We start from the raw sequence: 23,469 nt of genomic DNA on the forward strand, positions 1-23,469 counted from the left end.
AACCCCTAGCAATGTGCACGAGTTCCTCCATGTGGCAAAAATCATGAACTTTGAGAGTTAAAGTCGATAAAGACCGTTGCCCCCAAAACACGGGGATCAGGGATTTAGCAGCATTTAACAAATGCGGGGTAATCGACCTCTTAACATTCCCTCTAATTTTTAGAGTGATTTTTCATTAAAAATATGTAACTAAACTTAGGCTTTAATCTTCACATGCAAATGAGAGTTTCTGTATAAACAAATGTGTAATTTTTCTTAACAAACATTTAACGGAATGGAGAAAATGAAAGTATAACTAAAGGCAAAACTTTTTTTTTCAATTTTGGACAGAGTGTAGATGGATTAGGCCACACGTCAAAAACATTTTTTGCTGTCTGTGCAGATCATGCATGTCTTGAATTCTGGCCATTTCTTGCTGTATTGATCGAAAATTTGAGCTGTGGTTGGCCCTATCGGCACCACCTGGCATGTTAAACATTGAAAAATTGAAGGAGGAAAATTGTCACACAAACGGTGACTATGTCCAATCAGATGCAGTCATTTTTTGGGTATTTTGACAGCCGCAGGTGCTGTCTGAGTACAACAGCAGTGAAGATTCCTCCAACCACGCTCTTTAGGGGGAATGTGAGAATCAAGTGACTTCTCTCTTTGAGCCCCAAGTGCAAAATGAATGAAATCAAAGTGTGTTCACATTTTTTGTTTTCAGGACTGTTCCCAATTCTCTTGTTTGTCTGTGTCATTCTCTTTCTCATTTTCTGCCTTTCTTTCTCACTTTTGATCTCAGATTCTTTACTGCTTCACATATTTACAAACTTTACCTTCTCCATGATTTAATGCACTGTCTATAGCCCAGTGTTACAGCATTGCTGAATAAGTGTTTCTATAATGCAGGGTATTCATTGCCATTGATGCTTCATATAATGACTCTTTCTGCTTGTTTGCTTGAAAGGAATGTGCACAGTACTTCTTAGAAGTGAAAGACAAGGACATAAAACATGCACTTGCTGGTCTGTTTGTAGAAATTCTCATCCCTGTGGCTGCTGTAAGTAAATCTTGTGATGTTTGCAGATTTGTATGTGATCAGTTGACAAGTTTTTTAACTTTTTTGAAAGCAAAAACTTTGCTTAATAATTGATAAAATCATGGACATTGGTCAGTGTTCTACTTATTGTATATTTACATGACATTTTACTGGGATATTTTGATGGAAACTATAATTATAGTTACCTAAAGTATAATTACTTTAGGTAATTTACATATTTTTACATTTTATTTATTTTTTTTATTTATTTCATGTACTTATATAGCGCCGTCAATTTACGCAGCGCTTTACATATACATTGTACATTCACATCAGTCCCTACCCTCAAGAAGCTTACACTCTAAGGTTCCTAGCTCATATTCATACATACACATACTAGGGACAATTGAGACAGGATCCAATTAACATACAAGCATGTCTTCGGAGTACATTTATATATTTTTTAAACTACTATTTTTTTTGTTTTTTTTTTTGCAACTAATATTAATAATATATTTTACAAATAAAACTTTTTAAGACAGGATGCACTCGTGACAGAATTTACAGAGTGTTGTGAGTTTTTTTCAATAGAGAGCATGGCAGAAGCTGGTTGCTTTTAGACCCTCTTTTTCTAATTTAATCTATGAAGAGTCTCATGAACTGACAATCATGGAGAAGGGATGGTCATTTTCCTCAATCATTTAGGTCTGTGTGTAAAGTGGAGCATAAGTTATAGAACTTTGTATACAACATGCTTTTTTTTCAGCAAACCAAGTAAGAATAGCCTGTAAAACATCTGAAAAGAAGCCTGAAGGCTCAACCTGCTTTCTTAAAATGAGAATACAAAATATTCAAATGTATTATATATTTACCTGACTGAAGAGTAAGAATTAAAACAGAAGTATTGGAATTTTTTTAAATTTTAGAATCATACTTGCCTAGGTGTATGCAGCATCGGTCTGTTCCTGCATCTGTCCCCCGGTGCCTCTAAGGATGGGAACTGAGTCATCAAACGGCGTCAATTGCTCGGTTCTCAGTGCTCCCTGAGCAGAGAGCTGGTGACTGTCAGTCACCGCTGTTTGCTCTGACCCCCCAGTGCTCACTGGAGCACTGGGCTGTGGAGGGGGTGGGAGTGGCCGGCTCAGGCTCCAGACGCTCACTAAGAGACTGAGCCGAGTGCCGGTCCAGGCATGTGGGCGGGTCCCGACCATATGCTCGCAATCTTTCCTGAGCCTGGACCAGGTCTGTGAGGTCTGTCTGCTGAAAAAGGGTCATAGGAGTGCAGAACGAACTCCACAGGAGAAGTACAGCCAAACAAGCTTTGACTGTACTTCTCCTTTAAGTTCCAATTGTAACTTTTTTTTTTTTTTTGTCCTGCCATAATAAATAAACACAACCTGTATGCATTACCTTTAATGTGCAGTTTAGTTTAGGTTTAAATGCCTTCACAAATTTAGGATCACATCTGGCATACGTGATCCAACATTCACAAAATGCTGATGGCAGCAGTGTATTGCAAGACAAACTGCTCCTGCTTGTGATTTACTGCAGATTCCTGGACTAGCTGTCTGTGCAGCTAAGTGATAATTATGCGATTTATTGTGGACATCCTTTAAGCCAGGGTTTCTTAACCAGGGTTTCTCCAGATGTTGCTAGGGGTTCTTTGAGCAATGAGCAATTTCCTTCTTGGGAAGACCATTGCAGTGAATGGTAGACGTACAGATTTGTATTGTTGCCTTTGGAGAACAGTGGACATGTGACATGCTATATAAAAGTCAAACAACAAGAAGTTCCTCTTTAAACTCTATATTCAAAAAATTACCTGTATCTCTTGAGTCAAAAATAGTCCCTTCTGACGTAGAGTCCTTCATGTGCCTCCCTGGAAATCAGTTATCGGGTCTGTATAAAAACATGTTCGCTAGAGACCACCTCTTCAACTTTGTGCATGTGCCCTGTAGCCCTGTAAATTGAAGAGAAGTTCTCCTGCAATTACTTTCCTGACTTCCACGAAGGCATGCATTGGCTTCTGCATCAAAAAGTGAGTGATTTTGTCAAGGTAGAAGGGCCAGAAGGAAGGGTATTTGTATTCTACGATTAAACACAGACATATCCTTTAAGGTTAGACGATAATAGGAATTTTTGCAGAATAGTAGAACAGTTTGATCTTTCATCATACTATACAGAATTGATTTCTCTGTGCCAAGCTTCTGAGTCTCATCTCTTTCTCTTAGGAGGTTTTATGATCTCTTCAAAATCAGACATTGTTTTGCTGGCAATTTTACTGCATGGGTTATAGAAGATTTTCTCTATAGATAGCACAGCGTTGGTCAGAGCATTACTGATATTTTCCATTGCATTAACAAATAATGCTTTAAGTAGAATATGCTTGCATGTTTTCTGTTAAATGTCCTCAGAAGAGCTTGTTAGTATAATTAATGCTGTCTACTTCCATCCATGTGAAACCACACAGAGAAAACCACTGCCAAACCGAGTACAAAAAAATGAGCCATTTCTCATTCCTCACGTAATGTTTAGAGTCTTTGACAAATGTTCATGGTAAGGAGCTTTAAAAGCTTAAAGGTCTTTTCCACTTTAAAATAAAGATTGGCTTCTGCCTTAGCAGTCTCCCTTTGAAAACATATCTGAAAAAGTGAAGCCTGGTGAGTTGGCTGTTTCTAGGAGGTGCATAAGGGACAAGATTTACCGTTTCGAAATTGGACAGGTGCTGTTTTTTACATGGCGTACTATGATACACAGATGCTTGATGAACAGATTTTATAGATTGGGGGGCACAGTGGTGTAGTGGTAGCACTCTCGCCTAGCAGTAAGAAGGGTCGCTGGTTCGAATCCCAACCACGACACTACCTGCCTGGAGTTTGCATGTTCTCCCTGTGCCTGCGTGGGTTTCCTTCGGGTACTCCGGTTTCCTCCCACACTCCAAAGACATGCTGGTAGGTTAATTGGATCCTGTCTAAACTGTCCCTAGTATGTATGAATGTGAGTTAGGGACCTTAGATTGTAAGCTCCTTGAGGGTAGGGACTGATGTGAATGTACAATGTATATGTAAAGCGCTGCGTAAATTGACGGCGCTATATAAGTACCTGAAATAAAATATAGATTGTATCTTATGTGACTTGACATATGAGATCAGAGGAAGTGGGGAGGGTTGGACTTTCACTGGGCTTAGTGGGAGGTGGCTTTAATTACTTCATTATTAATTAATTTACCTTTTTCACTGGTGTAATGCAAATATATTGTATGAATGCAATACATGAGGTTTGAGTAAAGGCTGTATTTAGCGCAAACCGAGTCACCTTTCTGTGTTCTTGCCATACCTGTGAATTAATTTTAATACTTCAATAAAGATATCGAGGAGTACAGCAAATTCCGGACTCTGCATCTATATATAACACACAGATAGTTTTCACTTGTGTGTTGTGTACTGAAATGCATGTGAGAAATATGTTTGCGTAGTGCAATGGTATACCATTCAGAACATAATGGCACAGTGACACACTCCACCGCCAACTGTGTGTTGTGGCGTGAATCAGCCTTAAAGTACCCAAATAGGACACAAGGTGTACTCCTTATGATTACATTAAAAAAAACTTTTACCCTGCGTAAAAGTAAATAGTTTTCAAGTAAGAGCTGTGAAAATGGGGAATAGTCTTTCACAAAATATAAGTAGGTAATACATTAGGGAACATTGAGCCCAGTTATTTCCAGTTGACTTTCAGGGGTCAGGAAAAAATGTTTCACTTATTTGCCTTACCCTAAGGGTTCTGATAATGCAAGATCTTCTGATTTTTTTTCTGTTTTAAATTTTCTGTTGTGGTCAACCTAGCTTATTATGAGAGAATCTTTTATTGTAGCATGGTAGTGTGTAGTAAGGTCTTAACACCAGCACATTCTCTTCTGCAAGCTGCAAAGACTTGCGTCTAGTAATATGACTTTTATTTTATATTTTTTTCAGGCTGTAAAAAATGAAGTTAATGTGCCATGTTTAAAGAATTTTGTAGAGATGCTCTACCAGACCACGTTTGAACTCAGCTCAAGAAAGAAGCATTCCCTGGTGAGATATGATACTGCGGAATCCTATTTCTTTATTCAGTATATCTATATTGTTTGGATATTTATTCATTATAATCAATTTTTGGGGGGCATCTCTGTAGTTTTAGCCTTTTGGCTTCATAGTTAAGGATTGGGCCAAAACAGGTCAACTGTTATTCCAGCTTTTTTTTTTACCTTCAGCCTTTGGTTTAAGGTTTTCTTACTTAAAGTGGTTGTAAAGGCTAAAGGTTTTTTAAGCCAATGCATTCTCTTCATTAAGGTAAAGAACCTTTTAGGTGCAACTCCCACCTCTCCCCCCTCTCTCTCAACCTCTCCCTCTCAATACTTACCTGAGCCCAAACTTGGTCCAGCGCTGTGCTTAAGAGCAGCCCTCTCCCTCCTTAGTGGACTTTGTGAGAGCAGCGAGAGCCATTGGTTCCTGCTCCTGTCAATCAAATCCAGTGATGAGGTAGCGGAGGGCAGGGTAAAGTTGCACTGCGTGTCGATAGATACACACCGTGTGGCTCAGGAGTGTGCCTGCAATAAGCCCCCCCCCTTGCGAGCAGCTTTCTGGGGGAAGGGGTGGTACTCAAAGGCAGGAGGAACCAGGAGTACCAGCATTGGACCACAAAAGAGGAAAATTGGATCTGCTCTGTGCAAAACTATTACACAGCGCAAGTAAATATAGCACATATTTTTTAAAACAGACAAAACAAATGTAAAGTTTGCCTTTTTGTTAAAAATTAAATATATGATGTTCCTGATTCTTGAGTAATTCAAGCCATTTTCCTTTTGAGGTGGTGATAACATTGTGAGATATAATACAATTTATGAAAAAACATTTTTCAACAGTTAAATGCCCACTTCATGCTGAAAGAATAATTCCACACCTAAGTGATTATTATGTTTATGAACTGGAACATTTTGGAGAGAAAATTATAATGAAATACCAAATAAAGATAAATCTCATTAAAACTCATTTAAATCATTTTAGTAAATATATATTTTATTGTGTCCTTTGTATTCATAGGCTCTATATCCACTGGTAACCTGTCTGCTGTGTGTCAGCCAAAAACAGTTTTTCCTGAACAATTGGCACATTTTTTTGCAAAACTGTTTATCACATTTAAAGGTAAGTCTCTTGCGGTCATATTTCAGCACTGAGAATCACTGAGATGTAACAAATCTGCCACATTTAAGAAAAGAGTCATGCCTTGGGTGATTTAACAAGGTATTAATGTGTTCCTGACTTTAATTTTACAAATCTGAACGTTTGCTCCAATATTACAAGCTTTTTCAGATTCATTTATGCGGTAATTCAAATCCATCTTCTTTCTATTGTATTGCAATGAATCTTCTTGGTTAGGTAAACTGCAATGACTTGTGACTTTTACTCCTCTTTCCATTATTGGCTGTGATATAGATGACAATGGTGCATTAATAATAATAATCAAAAACCTTTCTTCTTGGCATCTTTCTGGTACTGTTCTGCGTCATGTAGAATGTAATGACTCCTTTCCTGTAGTAATATGGATTTAATGTACTCGGGTTCTCATATGAGGTTTGATTAGCTGCATGTCTGTTAATGAGTATGGTACTTTGGTTGTGGCACACTGACTCCCAGTACCTGATCGCATTGCTCTGCTTTTTCATTCCCTTTACATCCTTCTGCTTGCTCATTTTCATCTCATCCATTTTTGTTTTGTTTACTTTTAATAATTGTTTTTGCATTGTTTCTGTCTTACAAAATCATTGTTTAGTGCCCTTGTGCAGACAATTCTACTAATTTCACTTTACAAAGCTCGTGATGTACAGGCAAAGATTGCCCTAATTAGACGGTTAAGCTCAACTCCAGCCTAACTTTTTTTGGGGGGTGGGGGCTTTTGCCTTTCTTTTTTTGCTGGGTTTTAGCCATTTAGTTGGTTGATTTTTCCCCAGTTCCTGTGTGATTACCAAGCTGAATAGTGAGCAAAATCTCCCCAACACATCTCCAAGGCAGGAATAAGGAAAAGATTTAAAGTGGACTGGGCAAGGCTGAGGACCTTCTATTAAGTTTTAATAGTGTCTGTTCCAGCTGGCAATATCTCCTCATTTCCTGTTTGTCTAACAGTACAGGAAATCAGATGATATTTCCCTAACAAGCATACATAAGGCAAAAAAAAAAAAAAAATCTGACCCGAGGTCATAACCACCCTCCCCAGCTCAAATCAAACCTGAAAAGTTGTTTTGGCCGGAGTTGTTAACACAAGTTTTCTTTTGATGCTCACTCCCGGAGGTAGGTTTATTAGAAAGAAAGAAGACAATTTAAGTTGGGGGCTGGTTCTTTACATCCAGTCCAGTAAATGCTGCATGTTTGTCGGCCACACTGATTTTCATGTGAACACAGTTCAGTAGAAAAAGAGAATTCATGAATGATTGGAGAGTCTCAGGGAAATTACTTTCATTTTTTTTTCAAAGCCTTTTGGCTGTGAGCTGGTAATGCCACTAAGAAGGAACTTACCTATGTCTCTCTGTGCAGCTTTGAAGTACTGGAACTTAACCCTTCACGATTTGGTTTAGCATGATGCAGTTGCAGTGTTGGGGGTGCTTCAAAATAATAAGTTTCAGGTCATAGAGAATTTAAAGTAAACAAAGCCAGGGACATGCAAATCCAAAATTGATCTTTAATTGACAAAAGCTTATTGAAAGAGAAGCCCAATTTTCCGTCTTTTGGTTCAGGTTGGGTCTCCAGTCATAATTAAAGAAGACAATGCTAAGGACCTTGTGTGGAACTGGTCAGACTGGACTTTGCTTGTGCTGTGCTCCAGAAATTAACTTTGAATTTTACTTTTGAGTGGTGTGTTTACTGGTACTTTTTAGGATCATCAATGAGAGCTCCTAGTGTACCACAGAGATGAGTCTTGGGCTGTCTTCGGAGGTTTGGGCAGAGCTTCCCTTTATGTACCCAGCTTCTTTAAAGTGGTTTAGATGCCCCTTTGAAATTGCCAATTGGTGTGACTCCAACTTTCTTGGTTGGAATGAGAAACCTTTAAACTGTAAGCCAAATTGGCATATTATATGGATATTTCTTATCAGTTTCAGCCTACAGAAATTGTTTTTGATACAAAAAAAGCTGTTCATACACTGGGTGAATTTCAGACGGTTCCTAATGGACTGGATAAAATCCACTCAGTTGGTGGCCTTGATGACACCACTCCACCTGAAACCCTTCAGTTAGTCAAAGGAGCTCATCAGAAAACTGACGGCCGAACAGGCCATTCAGATGCAGGCACTGTTCAGGTATTCTGCCAGCCTGAATTCCATAGTTTAAGGCAGGGTTTACAATACTGCCTGGTGATTCTTTGCTGTCTGTGTTCTCTTGGGTGATTTTTCCCTTGACTTTTCGATTAGGAAATGCAATAAGAAGTGATAGGAGATCGCTAAAATGTGAGGGGAAAGCTATTCCTTCCCAATTTTCACCAAAGCAAGTGCTCCCAATGCAAGATTTTTTTCTTGCTTCTTATTCTAATGACAGTTTGTATTGGGTTTCCTATTTTTTTCTGCCTCTGTGATAATGATCACAATTACGAATAATACTGATACTAAATTAAAAGGGTAAATCTCCCCTCGAAACTAAAAGGAAAAAAGCAATTTTTTTTGGTTACAGAAAACACTTTCAATTGTTAAAGTTTATGCTCTTTATCCAGATGCATTTTTTTTTCTAGAATTGTAATACCTGCACAAATTTTAAATCTCATTTTAGCTTGGGCAGCAAGTCAGAATTAAATCCAGTAAGGCTCAGTTCACACCTAAACTGGCCATGGATCGCACAGCAACGCTGTCCGTCCCTGTTCTCCGTTTCAGGGAAGAATCAGGGCAGAATCTTTGCCTGAATTTTCCATAGAGAGCCGGTCATATTCTCCTGCTATGTGAATTGCATCCAATTCGCATAGGTGTGAACCCAACCTAAAGGCTCATCTGAAATAAACCTACTGGGTATGGGATTATGCCAATAAAATGCCTCTAATAACAACTAATATAGTCTTGGATAGTCACTGTCTGGTCAGATAGATTATACAGAGACCTGTAGTTCCTCACCAGCTTGAGGGAATATGGTTTTCTGTGCATAAAATGGAAATTGCTTTCCATTATCTAAATGTTAACCAATTTCCACTCTATGTAGCGAGACGGGTATGAATCTCCAATAATGCAGATTTGTTTTCCTCTCCTGGCTTCTTTTAGTTGTGTTCCGTTTGCTCTGTGCTTTTATTTTTCATCTAACATGCATGTCGCTCCATTTTCATGTTTGTTATGTTTTGCTGTCTCACGTTGCTTTATTTAGATGCCATCTAACAACAGTCTCAGAAAACAAATAGAAACCCTGCAGGTGAGTTTGTATAATGAAAAGCTGGGCTTGCTTTCAATGTGCGGGAGACCTCATACCAGGTCTTTATAGACATTCTGAAAGATAATCTTCATTTTCTGTGGATCGTTTAATGAAATCAACCTCTTGCAGACACATCTACATACCGAAGATTGCCTGCCAGTTTATTTATGATTTCCGTTATTATTGTAAATAGGTGCCGTGACTAAAACAAAAGTATTTTTGTGTTTTTCCATATTTTCCTTGTGTTGTAAAATTATTATTATTTTTTTGCAATTTTTATCAGCCAATGAAGCTGCAATTGTCTAATGCAGACATTTAAACAAAAAAAGTATTTTCTATGCTTGCCTTGCATAAAATATGTATCGATTTTTACAGTCAAATTTGAGAAAAACTCACTATGTGTTCCTATTCACACAGCATACAAAAAATATCTCTCCGGGTGTTGGGCAAGGCCCTACATGGTTCAAATTTCTTTCCTGCAACTACAGGTTGCAGGAAAGATATTCACATGATTTCCCCATCAACACAGACAGTGCCGACAGGGGAATCCCTCCTGCCGAGCAATTGTCAGCTTCTGGCAGGGGAGCGGGCGGGGGAAGCTGTACCCGCCTGGAGAGAACAGTGATTATCGCTAACGTCTATAGCAGCTGCTAGCAATAGTTGTGAGAGAATCCGGCAGACTGGTTGTACCCAAGTTGATCGATCAACTTGGTACATTCAGCCTGCTCATTAACGGTTCAGGTCTTGGCCGGTACCTGTTGAACCGGCCGAGATTCGAGCCATGTATGGTAGGCCTTCGCTCGGAGCGGACCTCACACCGCAAACAATTTGAAATGAAAAGTAAGTCAGTCTGTCCCCATTGACATACTATGTTTCCCTGCTCATTATCGTACAATGCAGAAAGATCAGCTTCTAGATCTGTTCAAATCTAGTTTGCAGCTGATAAAGAGGCCTGGCAGCACAGTGCAAACAGTTATTTATGGTGAACACTAAATCCCCAGCCCCCTCTATATAGTAGAGGAAAACTTGAGTTATGCTATGTGAATATGATATATATATATATATATATATATATATATATATATATATATATATATATATATATATATATTATAACATAGGCGTTCTACCAATTTGGCTGCAAGATTGGACATACACTTGAGTAGCAGTGAGCTGGTAACATGCTGTGCCATGTCTGTACCATTGCATTATATGAATGAAGCATAAGACTGAAAGCTCCTATTAGCTCATTGAAGCATCATCATTATTTATTAAGACCTGCCCAGCTATGATATGGTGTGGAGAAGTGTCCATACAATTTTTTTTTCAATTCTTCCACATGTGTTCAAACCATGAGGACAGAATCAGTCTTGTTGCCTTTCATGGGATCCATTGCGGTTTTTCTGAAATGCGTTGCAGCTTTGTTTGTTTACTTAAATGCAAGTAATGCTTTGGTGGGTTGCAGGTGTTTACTGTTTTATTTATCACTTGGAAAAGGTATTTTTCAGGTGTTTACTGTTTTATTTATCACTTGGAAAAGGTCTTGCCACCAAGTTAAAATTCTTCTATATGTACAGTACCTGTATGTAAATGCAAAACAGTTATAAGTAGTGTTAACAGTAATTGGTCACATTCAACTGGACTTGATGTTGATCTTGATGTAGACGTTGATGGGAACAGGATGGGAGGTGTGAAAGTTGTGGAATCACCATATACTATTTTCATCCTTGGTGTCGGGGAGTTTTGTATAGGTGTTAATCCTTCAATTTACATGGCTAGAGAAGTAAATTGTTAAATCGCTAGGGTAGAGATGTTTATACAGCCTTAAATGTGTGTCAAAGGCCCCCCACACCCCTGTTCAGAGATGATTGTTTCAGTTTGACCTAGAGGGCTGTTCTCTGTCCAAAATGTGCACCCCACTGTCCTCGCAGGAAAGTATGGAAGCCTTTAACATGATCTGATTTCAACATATAATGCTGTTTTAACACTCTACCCAATCAGTTTTACAATTTACACCTTTAGCCATGTAAATGAAGGAATTAACACCTATGCAGACTTCCTGACACCAATAAAGGATTTATGTAACTAGAACAGGATGGTTCCACAACTTTCACACTTCCCATTCTGTTCTTGGACAGTCAACACCTACACATTCCATGGAGATTGAAAGGAGTCTGTGCGAACTGTGTGGATATAAATGCTGGGGTATCTTTCTGACACTCCTTGGAACTGAAGAAGTGGCTTGGAGAAGTTACAAAATGTCTTCATCATTACAGAACAAGTTCAGTTTAATGTGACTAGCTACTACTATTTATACCATGACCAGGTAAATGAAAACCTTCACAATGGTATGCCATCTTCACACAAATGTTAAACCACAGTCCTGGGTGCACTCCAAAAGTAGTGATCAATATAAAGCACTTGTTGAAGGGCAATTACAGATATTTCAAAAAGAATCTAGTAAAGTTTAAAGAAATGAATTTTTGATTGGATTGCAGCCCAACTTAATATAGGTGTGTTGCAACCCACAGTAACTGTGGTTGGCAAATAAATTTAATTAACCACTTGGCGCGCGCTGTAGGCAAAGCGACATATCCATACGTCCATGCCTATTTCCAGGTTTAGGGCACACTCCACCGCCTAGCACCTGCTGTGATTGTACACCGCAGAAGCCGAACAGCAAGTTACGGTCAGCTGTGTGCAATCACAGCCCTGAGCTCTGTGTTGGTAAACAACACAGAGCTCTGTACAGAGGGAGTGATTGGTCAGTTCCTCATCCCTGCAAAGCAGCACACTTTACACACATTACGGTTAGTTAGGCACACTTTTAACACCTTTGATCGCCTTTTCCCAGCCAGTGTCATTAGTACAGTGAAAGTGTATCAGTAAGATCACTGTATTAATGTCAATGGTGATGTCCGTGGCAGTTAGTCCCGTCCCCCCAGCGTCAGTTCATGTCAGATTGTCCACCGTAATATCACAGTCCCATCATAAGGTTTCTGATCGCCGCCCATAACCATTTCAGTATATATATAACATAGTATGTAGGCGCTATAACTTTCACGCAAACCACTAAATATACATTTTATTGGGATTTTTTGGATATGTTTTATAGCCAGTAAAAAATACTGATTTTTTTTTTTCTTCATTTACATTGCAAAAAATAAAAAAACCTGTGTGAAAATAAATAATAAAAATTCCATTTGGGTACACCGTTGCATCACCAGTTAAAGTAGCGCAGTGCCGAATAGCAAAAAATGACCTGGTCATGAAGGGGATAAAATCTTCTGGAGCTCAAGTGGTTAAACTTTGCTAGATTCTCTTTGAAATACCTGCGAGTACCCTGCAACAAGTGCGTTATTGTGCATGTTTGGCTATCTGAAACTCTAATGTGCCCGAGGTTACAGATTATACTATAATGCTTTATCATATATATGATGATAAATATGAACGTCTTGCCTTTTCTTGATGGTGTGCTATGCTGATAATTAACAGTGGATATATAAGAAACATCTGTTTTATCTGTAGTGATCTGCAAAATTCTATATCTCAACTTCACACTTTTTGCTGCGAGATGAAAAATATTCTCAAAAATGAAATTTGGTTGCAGTGGGTGATACTCTAGTGTAAAATATGGTTGTTATTTCATGTTCATATCTGACATTCATGGGTGAAATGGGACAACCTATACAGCCATAGATGAACTCATGGCTGGAAGGCCACACGGTCCTATGCTGCCCTGATGACCATGGTTTTTTGTGGCTGAACAGCTCATTGTGCCTCCACAAAAAGGAACATTCCCAGCCCCTTCCCCGGATACCTGGCTGTGTCTGACTGCAGCACTTTTAGATCACATACCTGGAGCATGCAATATTTGAGTGTCAGTAAAAAGTATCAGGTTTTTCTCTATATTTGTTCTGGGTCAGTGACTCCCGTCACCATTGAAGCCAAAACTTTGAAACATCAACATGACAGCCCAGGAATTGACAGTGACAACTTCCACAATTCTCACATGACAGATTCCCTCAGTAGGACGCTGAGGAAATGCAGTTTTATTCAGAGTTACTAATCTATCTAATCTAAAACTTAGAAGAGCAAACCTTCATAATTGTGAAAGTCAATACAGTAATCACTTTAAGATAAACTGCAATAAATAATATGTGCTTACTGAAAATGCTGTAAATGTTCCCTTTAATCATATTAAGACGAAACAAAACCATAACGAACACTTTTTTTTTTCAGATTTGAGTTTACAGATTTGTCCATCACTAATAAAGCTCACCAATCAAATGTTTTGAAATGTGCACTTGCACATTGACAATGTAATTGACCTTTTTTTTTTTTTTTTTTTCTTCAGAATAAAGACCCCAAAATGTCTCGAGTTGCACTGGAATCTCTGTACAGATTGTTGTGGGTTTATGTTATTCGGATAAAATGTGAAAGCAACAATGTAACACATAGGTGAGTGTTCTAAATAAGCATATGTTTTGCATGGTGGCTAGAAAGTAAAGTAAGTTTTCTGATTTATATAAGGCAAGTCCTGCAGCAGTCCAAATAAGGCTACATTCACACTACAACGGAGACCTGCCCGAGTGCTTTATTGCTTCACCAGCTCTCCATTGCAGGCTGTGGAAGGAAGCAGTGTGGTGCACGATTCGGCACGTCACATTTTTTTTATTTTGTACAGAATTTATTTGAAGTGTACAAAATGTACACTTTATTTATGGCAATGTAAAACCCAATATACTGTAAAGAGGAAAGTGGCACTGCCTTCCAGCTAATAAACAGATCCTAGATTCTGAATAAACTAATAATGTGATATGTGCAAGTAAATTATATGGAAAATACTGCGCTCTAAACAAAAAATCTATCTAAAAGTAAGCTGCAGCTAAAATGTGACATATACACACATGAAGACAAATAAAAAGGAAAATAACTGCACTAAATAATGTATAGTGAACAGTGGGTATATGATGACAAAAATTCTAATGAGAGAAAATAAAAGCTAATATCACCATAATATAATAAAAAACATAAAAATCTATCCCAATATGAATATCATAGAACTTGAAGCCTAAATCCAAAATTCTCATTTTTTCTTGTGAAAAGCTAACATCACTCGAATTAAAAATCCCATCTCCTAATATTCCCTTCTCCTTTTTCTTCTTCCCTCCTTGTTTTCCCCTTGTCAGTTTCCTCTTTCTGTAACTCTGTTTGTCCCAGTTCCCTGTCTTGATTGTTGGCCCATCCATTCAAGACAGGGAACTGGGACAAACAGAGAGTTACAGAAAGAGGAAACCGACAAGAGGAAAACGAGGAGGGAAGAAGAAAAAGAAGGGAATATTAAGAGATGGGATTTTTAATTTGAGTGATGTTAGCATTTCAGAAGAGGAAATGAGAATTTTGGATTTAGGCCTCAAGTTCGCTCCTGAAAAGAACATAGATAAATTTGAGGTCTTTATCGCTCTACAGAAGTTTATGAGGAAATTGAATCTAAAAAAGCATTTTGTAATTAATGGAGACAAGATACCACCAGAATTCACAGAGTTTTATCTATCCCACTCTTAGAAATAATTCTATTTTTAATCCGAAAGTACCTGGCAGTCAATGCCTGGGAGCTTTCAAGAAAATGGTAGAAAGTGTTCTAAAGAAATTAGAAAGGAAAGAATCTAAAAATAGAAATATATATGGAAACTCATTAAGGATATAGGAAAGAAGAAAGAGGTGGTATTATCAGCAGTATTATCAGCGGAATTCATTTGCTTTTCTCCAGACTAGGGGAGTATCTTGATCAATATTTAAAACCCTTGGTACTAAAAGGGAAGTCATATCTTAGGGACAATACGCAATTAATAACAGAACTTCAAAATGTCACAGGCGCTGAGAAGTGTCTCCTTGCTACTATAGATGTTAACTCACTGTACACCAGTATAGTATAGAAAGACGGTCTGGAGGGAGTTGAAAAGGCATTACATGTAAAATGCAGAACCTAGAAAGGAACAGATTGTGTTTATTCTTGAAGGGCTCAAAATGGCCATGGAAAGTAACTACTTCTGGTACAAGAAAAATTATTATGTTCAGACTAAAGGTGTGGCTATGGGGACACGCTATGCCCCCAGTGTTTCCAACCTTTTTATGAACATGTGGGAGATAAGATATATCTATGGAAAGAAAAGACCTGATATAAAATTCTACTGGAGATATAAAGATGACGTTATTATTCTATGGGCAGGCACAGCAGAAACTAAGAAATTTTAAGAAATTAATAGGAAATTTAAGAAATTGCTCAATGAGATGCACCAAAATAAATATGGGATTTCCTTTCCTGGAAGCTGGGACCAGCAGCAGATAGATTATCTGGACTTACAAATATTCAAGAGCGAAAATGAGCTATACACTAGAACTTTTTATAAACCAACGAATCGCAACGGCTATATACCAACCTCAAGCTGCCACCACCCCAAGTGGAAAGGGAATATCCCCAAAGGCCAACTAATGAGGTTACAAAGAAACTGTTGTACTTCTGAAGATTTTGATATGCAAGCTGACATGCTGATTAAGAAATTTCAAGATAAAGGATACCAAAAGAAGACTTTAGTTAAACTAAAAAACTGAAGTAATGAATGGGAACAGAAACACACTATTAATGAAGAAGAACATGAATGTTGAATATTATACTGATGTGGCCTTTAAAACTGGCTTCAATACGCAATACCAGTCAATTGAGCATATCATTAGGAAATATTGGCCTATTCTGAAATCGGACAGAATTCTATCCGAGATCCTTCCTAAAAAACCCAGGTTCGTGTATAAAAGAGCTCCCAATTTCAGGAACCATCTGGTCCACAATGTCATTGACCCTCCAAAAACTGTCCAAAATATTTTCAGAGTTGAAAGGATTTTGTAGGTGTCAGAAGTAAGCAAAAAACAACCAAGGAAAAGAGTCTTTTAGGTCCAGGGCCAATAAAAATGAATACCAAATAAGAGAACTTATTACATGTAACAGCACACATCACTTACGTTATTGAACTAAGAGAACTTATTACATGTAACAACACACATGTCACTTACGTTATTAAGTGCCCTTGCCACTTACAGTATGTAGGCAGAACCACCAGTCCACTTTTTGTGAGGATTAGGGAACATAACATAAGAAAAGGTTTCCCCAAACATAACCTCTCAAGACATTTTAAGGAGGTACACCAAAGTGACCCCACAGGATTGATTTTTTATAGAATAGACCAAATTAAAGATCATTGGAGGGATGACAATAAAAAGATAAGGGTGTCACAGAACAAGACTAAATGGATATACAGATTGGGGTCTTTAGCGCCCGGAGGCCTTAACCACTTCAATACAGGGCATTTTCACCCCCTTCCTGCCCAGGCCAATTTTCAGTTTTCAGCGCTGTCGCCCTTTGAATGACAATTGCGCCGTCATGCAACACTGTACCCAAATGAAATTTTTAAAAATTTTTCCCCCCACACAAATAGAGCTTTCTTTTGGTGGTATTTGACCACCTCTGCGGTTTTTATTTCTTGCGCTATAAACAAAAGAAGAGTGACAAGTTTGAAAAAACACAATATTTTTTACGTTTTGCTATAATAAATATCCAATTTAAAAAAAAAAAACAATTTTTTTCCTCAGTTTAGGCCGATATGTATTCTTCTACATATTTTTGGTTAAAAATATCGCAATAAGCGTATATTGATTGGTTTGCGCAAAATTTATAGCGTCTACAAAATAGGGGATAGATTTATAGCATTTTTATTCGTTTTTTTTTTTTTTTTTTTACTAGTAATGGTGGCGATCTGCAATTTTTATCCTGACTGTGACATTGCGGCGGACAGATCGGACACTTTTGACACTATTTTGGGACTATTCACATTTATACAGCGATCGGTACTATTAAAATGGACTGGTTACTGTATAAATGTCACTGGCAGGGAAGAGGTTAACACTAGGGGGCAATCAAGGGGTTAAATGTGTTTCCTAGGGAGTGATTCTAACTGTAGGGGGAGGGGACTCCCATGGGGAGGAGACTGATCAGTGTTCCTCTGTACTGAGAACACATGATCGGTCTCCTGTCACCTGACAGGACGTGGATCTGTGTGTTTACACACACAGATCCACGTCCCGGCTCTGTTACCGGCAATCGCGGGTGCTCGGCGGACATCGTGGCACGCACATTGACTCCCGAGTGACTCGGCGGGCACGCGCGCCCCCCAGGCGGCCGGGAAGCCGAGGACGTCATATGACGTCTGCCCAGGATGGGAGATCCCTCCTGCGGATGTCCTATGACTATGGGCGGTATTGAAGTGGTTAATATTGATATCGACCTCAACTGTTTTTTGTATCTAATTTCTCGCACTTCCCATTTATGTTGAACTATTTTCCCGCTTCCCACCCTCTTACTTCCTGTCCAATATTCCTAAATTGAGACTATGTGGAATTGTTTTCATCTTTTACATTCTATAACCTTTTAAGGATGATCTCCATTGTTGGTTGGTCTGGAGTTTAGTGGTTTGCATGCACTTTAACCAATTAAACATTTTGTTTTGTCACTCTCAGATTAATTCATTTTTAATTTAATTTAAATTTTATTTTATATTAATGTATTTTTATTATATATCTTGTGACTTATATTCCATATTATAATTCCCCTTTTATTCTGCTTTCTCAATTTCCATGATTTGAAAGACATTAATTGATTTTACTTTTATAAATTTTACTAGATAATATCTGCTTGGTAATATAGTGAGCAGATGTGCATTACAAAATATATTACTAATTTCGACCAGTAGGGGGCGCGGGTAGTCCATCTTCCCGCGATGTTTATCACCTATGTACCACATTGATTAACTACTACCAAACTAACTGTGATGAATTTCATATATAAGTTATGGTGACACTTTCATCAAATAAATTCTTCAGCAAACACTACTGATACAGCTAATTGAAAGGGGTTGTGCTGGCACTACTGCTCACTATAATAGTCGTGAGGTGTACCAAGATGCTTGGTACGCATTCATGTCACTTCCTGGACTTCCAGTTTCTGTAATCCGGTCTGTGGAATGCACGCGGTCCAGACCACAGGACATTTTTGATTAATCGGGCAATTGGAATGCCCTTCTTTTACATTTAATTTTAACAATAAATTTACTTGCTCGCATTTACACTACGAGTGCCCGTTCTTTATACCCTATTACATGAGGATACCCCACTACCTAACAACTCCACGGAGGAGGCAGCCGTATTGGTTACCAGAACACCAGGACCAAAGACAGACCTGACTACATGTCTTTCACCCTTGTAGGGGTACAGGGATCTGGTGAGTGTAGAACCGAGAGGAGAGCACGAAAGTCACTTCACTTTTTTGGCACGGAAGCTGTGATAAAGTGTATGCAAAAGTCACTTTGGTATCCTGCACAAGTCACTTTGAGAATTCTCACTAAGGAATTACTTGCAAACAGCTCCTTGAGAGACATTGGTCTTAGCATTGGACTTATTTTTTGTCATTTTATTATCAACAATTTTTTGTTTTTTTTATATTTGCATTGGTTATATATTCACATGATTTCATTCACACAGTACACTTTTGCCTTCAGAAGGTAATTCACATGTAGCCTTCTGCTACTGAACACTTATTCATAATTTATCGTGTTTTTCTTAAGGTCATCAGCAGTTGGCGTTTGATTAATTAATTTTGGGATACGTATATTTTCAACTGTTACTTGCACATATCACATTATTATTAGTTTATTCAGAATCTAGGATCTGTTTATTATTAGCTGGAAGGCAGCACACTTTCCTCTTTATAATTTGTTTAAAGCACCTGACTTAATTTGTGGAGTTTTTTTGGGGAGGCAGCAAGCCCAGCCTACACCTAAGCGCGAAATTCCAATTATTTATAATGTAAAACCCAGTGGTGATTAAATACCAGCAAAATAAAGCTCTAAAAAATTAAATTTGGGTACAGTGTTACATGACTGAGTAATTGTCATGAGGTGAAAGTGTCTGGTGTTTGAAGTGGTTAAAAACTGCATAGCCATCAGATAGCATGCTACTGTACCATGTGATCTGGTGCAATTAAACGCTCTGTGTTAGCGACCTGCATTTGGGGTACAAGTGCAGCGCATTCTGCGCAGTGTGGGGATTTCCCACACTGAATTCTGGTAAAAACTGGCCCTAAGAACACGTATGTGATTGCTGTGGAAAAGTCTAAATACACTTATAAAAATAGTTTGGGGGAATACAATGTGTCTTATGTTAAAGTTGAACTCCAGACAAACAGCTCAGTAGACCAATGCAGTTACTGCTGTTTTACCTACCAAAGGATTTCTTTTTATGCCCACTCAGTTCTCATATTTACACAGTCCTACCTGACAGCAAAACCTGTTTGGTGACCTGACTTTGATCTATCCTGTGACTGGACAGTGAAGGGGAATAAGTAGAATGGTGAGCTCATCCCGCTAATCAGCTCAGCATGTTTCTTGTTAGCACATGAACACTGCAGCACAATTGATTAGCTCAGTGTGCTGCTTCTTCCTCTCCCTCTGAGCTCTGTTGTACAGGGGATTGCAAAATGCTGATACCAGATCAATTTTAGATACCTACTCTATTATTTGCTTTTAAAAATACACAACATTCTTTTTAAGGAACATATACCTGCCTGAGTTGGTGTTAATTTATTTGCTCAGAGTTGAGCTTTAAATACATTGTTATCCTGTCCTTCACAGAGACTGTTTAGCTGTCTTTGTGGTCTGCTGCACCATTGTATGACAAGAAGGCATGTCTAAATTTCCATATTAGCAGCTTTGTTTCCCTCTTAGACCGTGAAATAAGTGCGTGCTTCAGTCACTGTTAAAATAGAAATGTAATCAATGTTGCTAATCGCTATTAACCACATGCTACTAGATATCTCATAGTATAAAGTCCTGGGTTTGGTTTCTTATCAAGTGAATGTGTCTACGATGTGCTGCTGTTAATGCCGGTAACATAAATAAAGCTAATTAGTCTCATTACAGTATGTGGCTGATGTTAAAATCATCTGTATTGTTAAGCACAGAAGGAAAACACCAGGATCTCAAGCTGTGACCAAGCATTAAAGTTACATTTCATCCCTTGCTGCTCCCTCTAGCTTCTTGTGCCCTTTCAAGTCTATACTTGTCAATGTATTTTTCTTACATTGCTAGTAAATTGTGTCTAAGATCTGTTTTATTTTATGTCAGCTGCTGGTGTATGTCATGTGAGAAAGTAATTTGGACTTTATTGCCAGCCTGTCTTACTCTGTTAACAATTAGCCTCTATTTGGATCGATGTGACAGGTTTCACATATTGGATAGTGGAAGGCTGGGAACTTTGCAGCAGTTAATTACACAATGGTAGGCCATTTATAGAGATGGTCTTATTAGGAATCTGCCTAAGGGGCTTAGTTTAGTCAGTAAATTACTGACAGTATATGCAATGTCAGGTTCTAGCAGTGCAATTTTCTGAATTTGTGATGTTTCTTTTGGAAAGATTGTAACATTTTAGAATAGCTGTGAACGCTGATGTCATTTTACATTCTATAAAATTGCACAAGCCAATTAAATAGTCACAAAAGGTACAGATGGGGTCTAAAAAACAACTTGAGCCATGAGCTCTTGTGGCCTCCTCCTGTCATAAGTCTACTTGTACAAGTTCCTGTTCCCAGTAAGCTGATCTGTTTGGAGCCTGACATTTTAATGATACCAGTTTCCAAGGCAATGACAGTTTACTTTTATAAAGACAAAAATCTCTATTGCATTAAATGGTTACAATAATTGGAAGAAGTGGGAATCATAAAAAATCAGCAACAACCTGTGCTCACTAATGACACATGCCAGGTTTTTAATAGGCTGTTGGTTATTCCCACCAATCATGCATCAGATCCTTAGTAGGTTGTAAGAAGTTCTTACCAACCATGGGTCAGGACCTTAAAAGGATGTCAGCATCAGACCCTTGGGAGACTGTAAGCAATCACCACCAACAAGGAGTTGAGACCTTATGAGGATGTCAGCAATTCCCACCATTCATGGTTCAGAACCTTAGAAGACTGTAAGCAATCCCCACCAACCATGAGTCACGACCTTAGAAGGCTGTCAGCAATTCCTACCAATCATGGTTCAGAACCTTAGAAGGCTTCCTGCAATCCCAGCCTATATGTAAGGACCTTAGTCTGTAGGCAAACCCCACTAATCATGTGTCTGGACCTGAAAAGGCTTGCTTTTAAAGATCACTTTGAAGCTGCAAATCACGGGTTCAGCGGGGGCACATACTTATGTTTCCTGAGCTACAGAAACTCCAGTGTATTCTTTTATTACTATGTTTTTGTTTTATATGACTTTGTGACCACCATAAAAGTTAAATTTGGTATTATTATTTTTTCAGCCGCCTTATGAGCATCGTATCCGCACTTTTCCCCAAGGGCTCCCGTAGCGTTGTGCCCCGTGACACCCCTCTTAATATATTTGTCAAGATTATTCAGTTCATTGCTCAGGTAAGATGACTTGTGTATTATATATAAATAATCTAGTGGGTAATGTTTATAAAAATTAGCAAATTACGTGATGCCAGTTAGGTTCTGTTAGGAAAAAACATATTTGCTGTGCCTCTGCCCTGATGGTTTAGTGGTGGGCCAGCAAACACAAAATCAATCATTCATTGCTCTTGGATACATTTATTTTTTACACATAATGCCCAGCTCGCCTACCTCTGCCCTGGTGGTGTAGTGGTAGAGCACTTGCCAGAGCTTCTGCAGTCCCGATGTCACATCTCGCTGCTTCCTCCTGCTATACTCATATATATATATATATATATATATATATATATATATATATATATATATATATATATATATATATATATATATATATATATATAATGTATTAAACTTAAGCCTTTTTAAAATGGTATTAAAATCACTGTAAGCTGTGTTTTTTCAGGTTTCGCTCCTCCGTTATTGCTAAGATGTTTTGTGTTTTCATTCTTTTTTTATATAGGAACGTTTAGATTTTGCAATGAAAGAAATAATATTTGATCTTCTGAGTGTTGGAAAATCTTCAAAAACATTTACAATCAACCCAGAGGTAAATACTTACAGTTGTATTGCATTTATATATTTTTTCCTTTATTTATCAACCTTCCACCACTCCAGCAAGTTATTTTTAAGCTGAAAGCCAGTCAAAGGGAAAATTACAGGGTTGAAATACACGAGAACTGTTTTACCTAACATAAGATCTGTATTACTTTCTCTCTAGTTCTGATGTTTACTTGGCCCCTGCCAGGTAGCAGAGCTAGGGTGGTGACCTGACTTTTGTTCACTTGTAGTTGAACAGTTGTAGATAGGTCACATCCAATTGTGATTGGGGAAAAAAGTAGTGACATAACAGCTGCTCACTGATAAGCTCATCCTCTGCTTACTTTGGTTTGCTGCTATCAGCACATTTGGATATGTACATGTAGTTTGCCTGAAAATCATAGTGCTGCCCCTCATTCTAACAGTCTTCTGCTGTAGTTCTGCTGTACAGTGGATTGAAAGAGGCAAGTCACAATAAATACATTTAATTCTTGTTTTTTTATAAGACAAAATATAACTATTAATGCATGTGTTTATCTGGATATTTTATTTTATTTTGATGGCATCTCGGCCAGTTCAGCAGGAACTGACCGAGATTTGAACCATGTGTGGGAAGGCTGAATGTACCAAGCTGTTCGATCGATCGATCAACTTGGGTACAACCGGCATGCCTGGTTTTACTGCTGCTATAGCCGCTAGCAATAATCACTGCCTTCTCCCGGCAGAGACAGCTTCCCCCTACCTGTGGTTGCAGGAAAGAAATTCGCTCCATTCGTGGCCAGCCTTACTCTATTTGTTGAGTGATATCCAGCAGTATGATTTTTATTTTCAATTTATACCTTGGGAATTTGAAAATGCTTTGTAAACTTGCTCAGTAAGAGGGGTGCCCAAAGAACATAATTTGCAGGAGAGGACCCAGATAAAAAATCTGA

General features: G+C 38.3%; 1 protein-coding gene across 7 annotated transcripts in view; it reads left to right on the forward strand.

Annotated features, from left to right (window-relative positions):
• The window catches only part of FRYL (FRY like transcription coactivator), a 460,530-nt gene that overhangs the window by 318,830 nt on the left and 118,231 nt on the right, over positions 1 to 23,469 (forward strand). For 4 of the 7 annotated variants that reach the window (XM_073608470.1, XM_073608466.1, XM_073608467.1 and 1 more), the window contains 7 exons: positions 950 to 1,042; positions 4,996 to 5,094; positions 6,103 to 6,204; positions 9,394 to 9,438; positions 13,796 to 13,899; positions 21,850 to 21,958; positions 22,461 to 22,547. In XM_073608470.1, coding sequence (XP_073464571.1) covers positions 950 to 1,042; positions 4,996 to 5,094; positions 6,103 to 6,204; positions 9,394 to 9,438; positions 13,796 to 13,899; positions 21,850 to 21,958; positions 22,461 to 22,547 — 639 coding nt within the window. The remainder of the gene's footprint in view (positions 1 to 949; positions 1,043 to 4,995; positions 5,095 to 6,102; positions 6,205 to 9,393; positions 9,439 to 13,795; positions 13,900 to 21,849; positions 21,959 to 22,460; positions 22,548 to 23,469) is intronic. The other 3 variants (XM_073608468.1, XM_073608471.1, XM_073608472.1) reach the window with 1 other exon arrangement.

Source organism: Aquarana catesbeiana, linkage group LG01 (assembly GCF_042186555.1).
Source record: "Aquarana catesbeiana isolate 2022-GZ linkage group LG01, ASM4218655v1, whole genome shotgun sequence".
Lineage (NCBI taxonomy): Eukaryota > Metazoa > Chordata > Amphibia > Anura > Ranidae > Aquarana > Aquarana catesbeiana.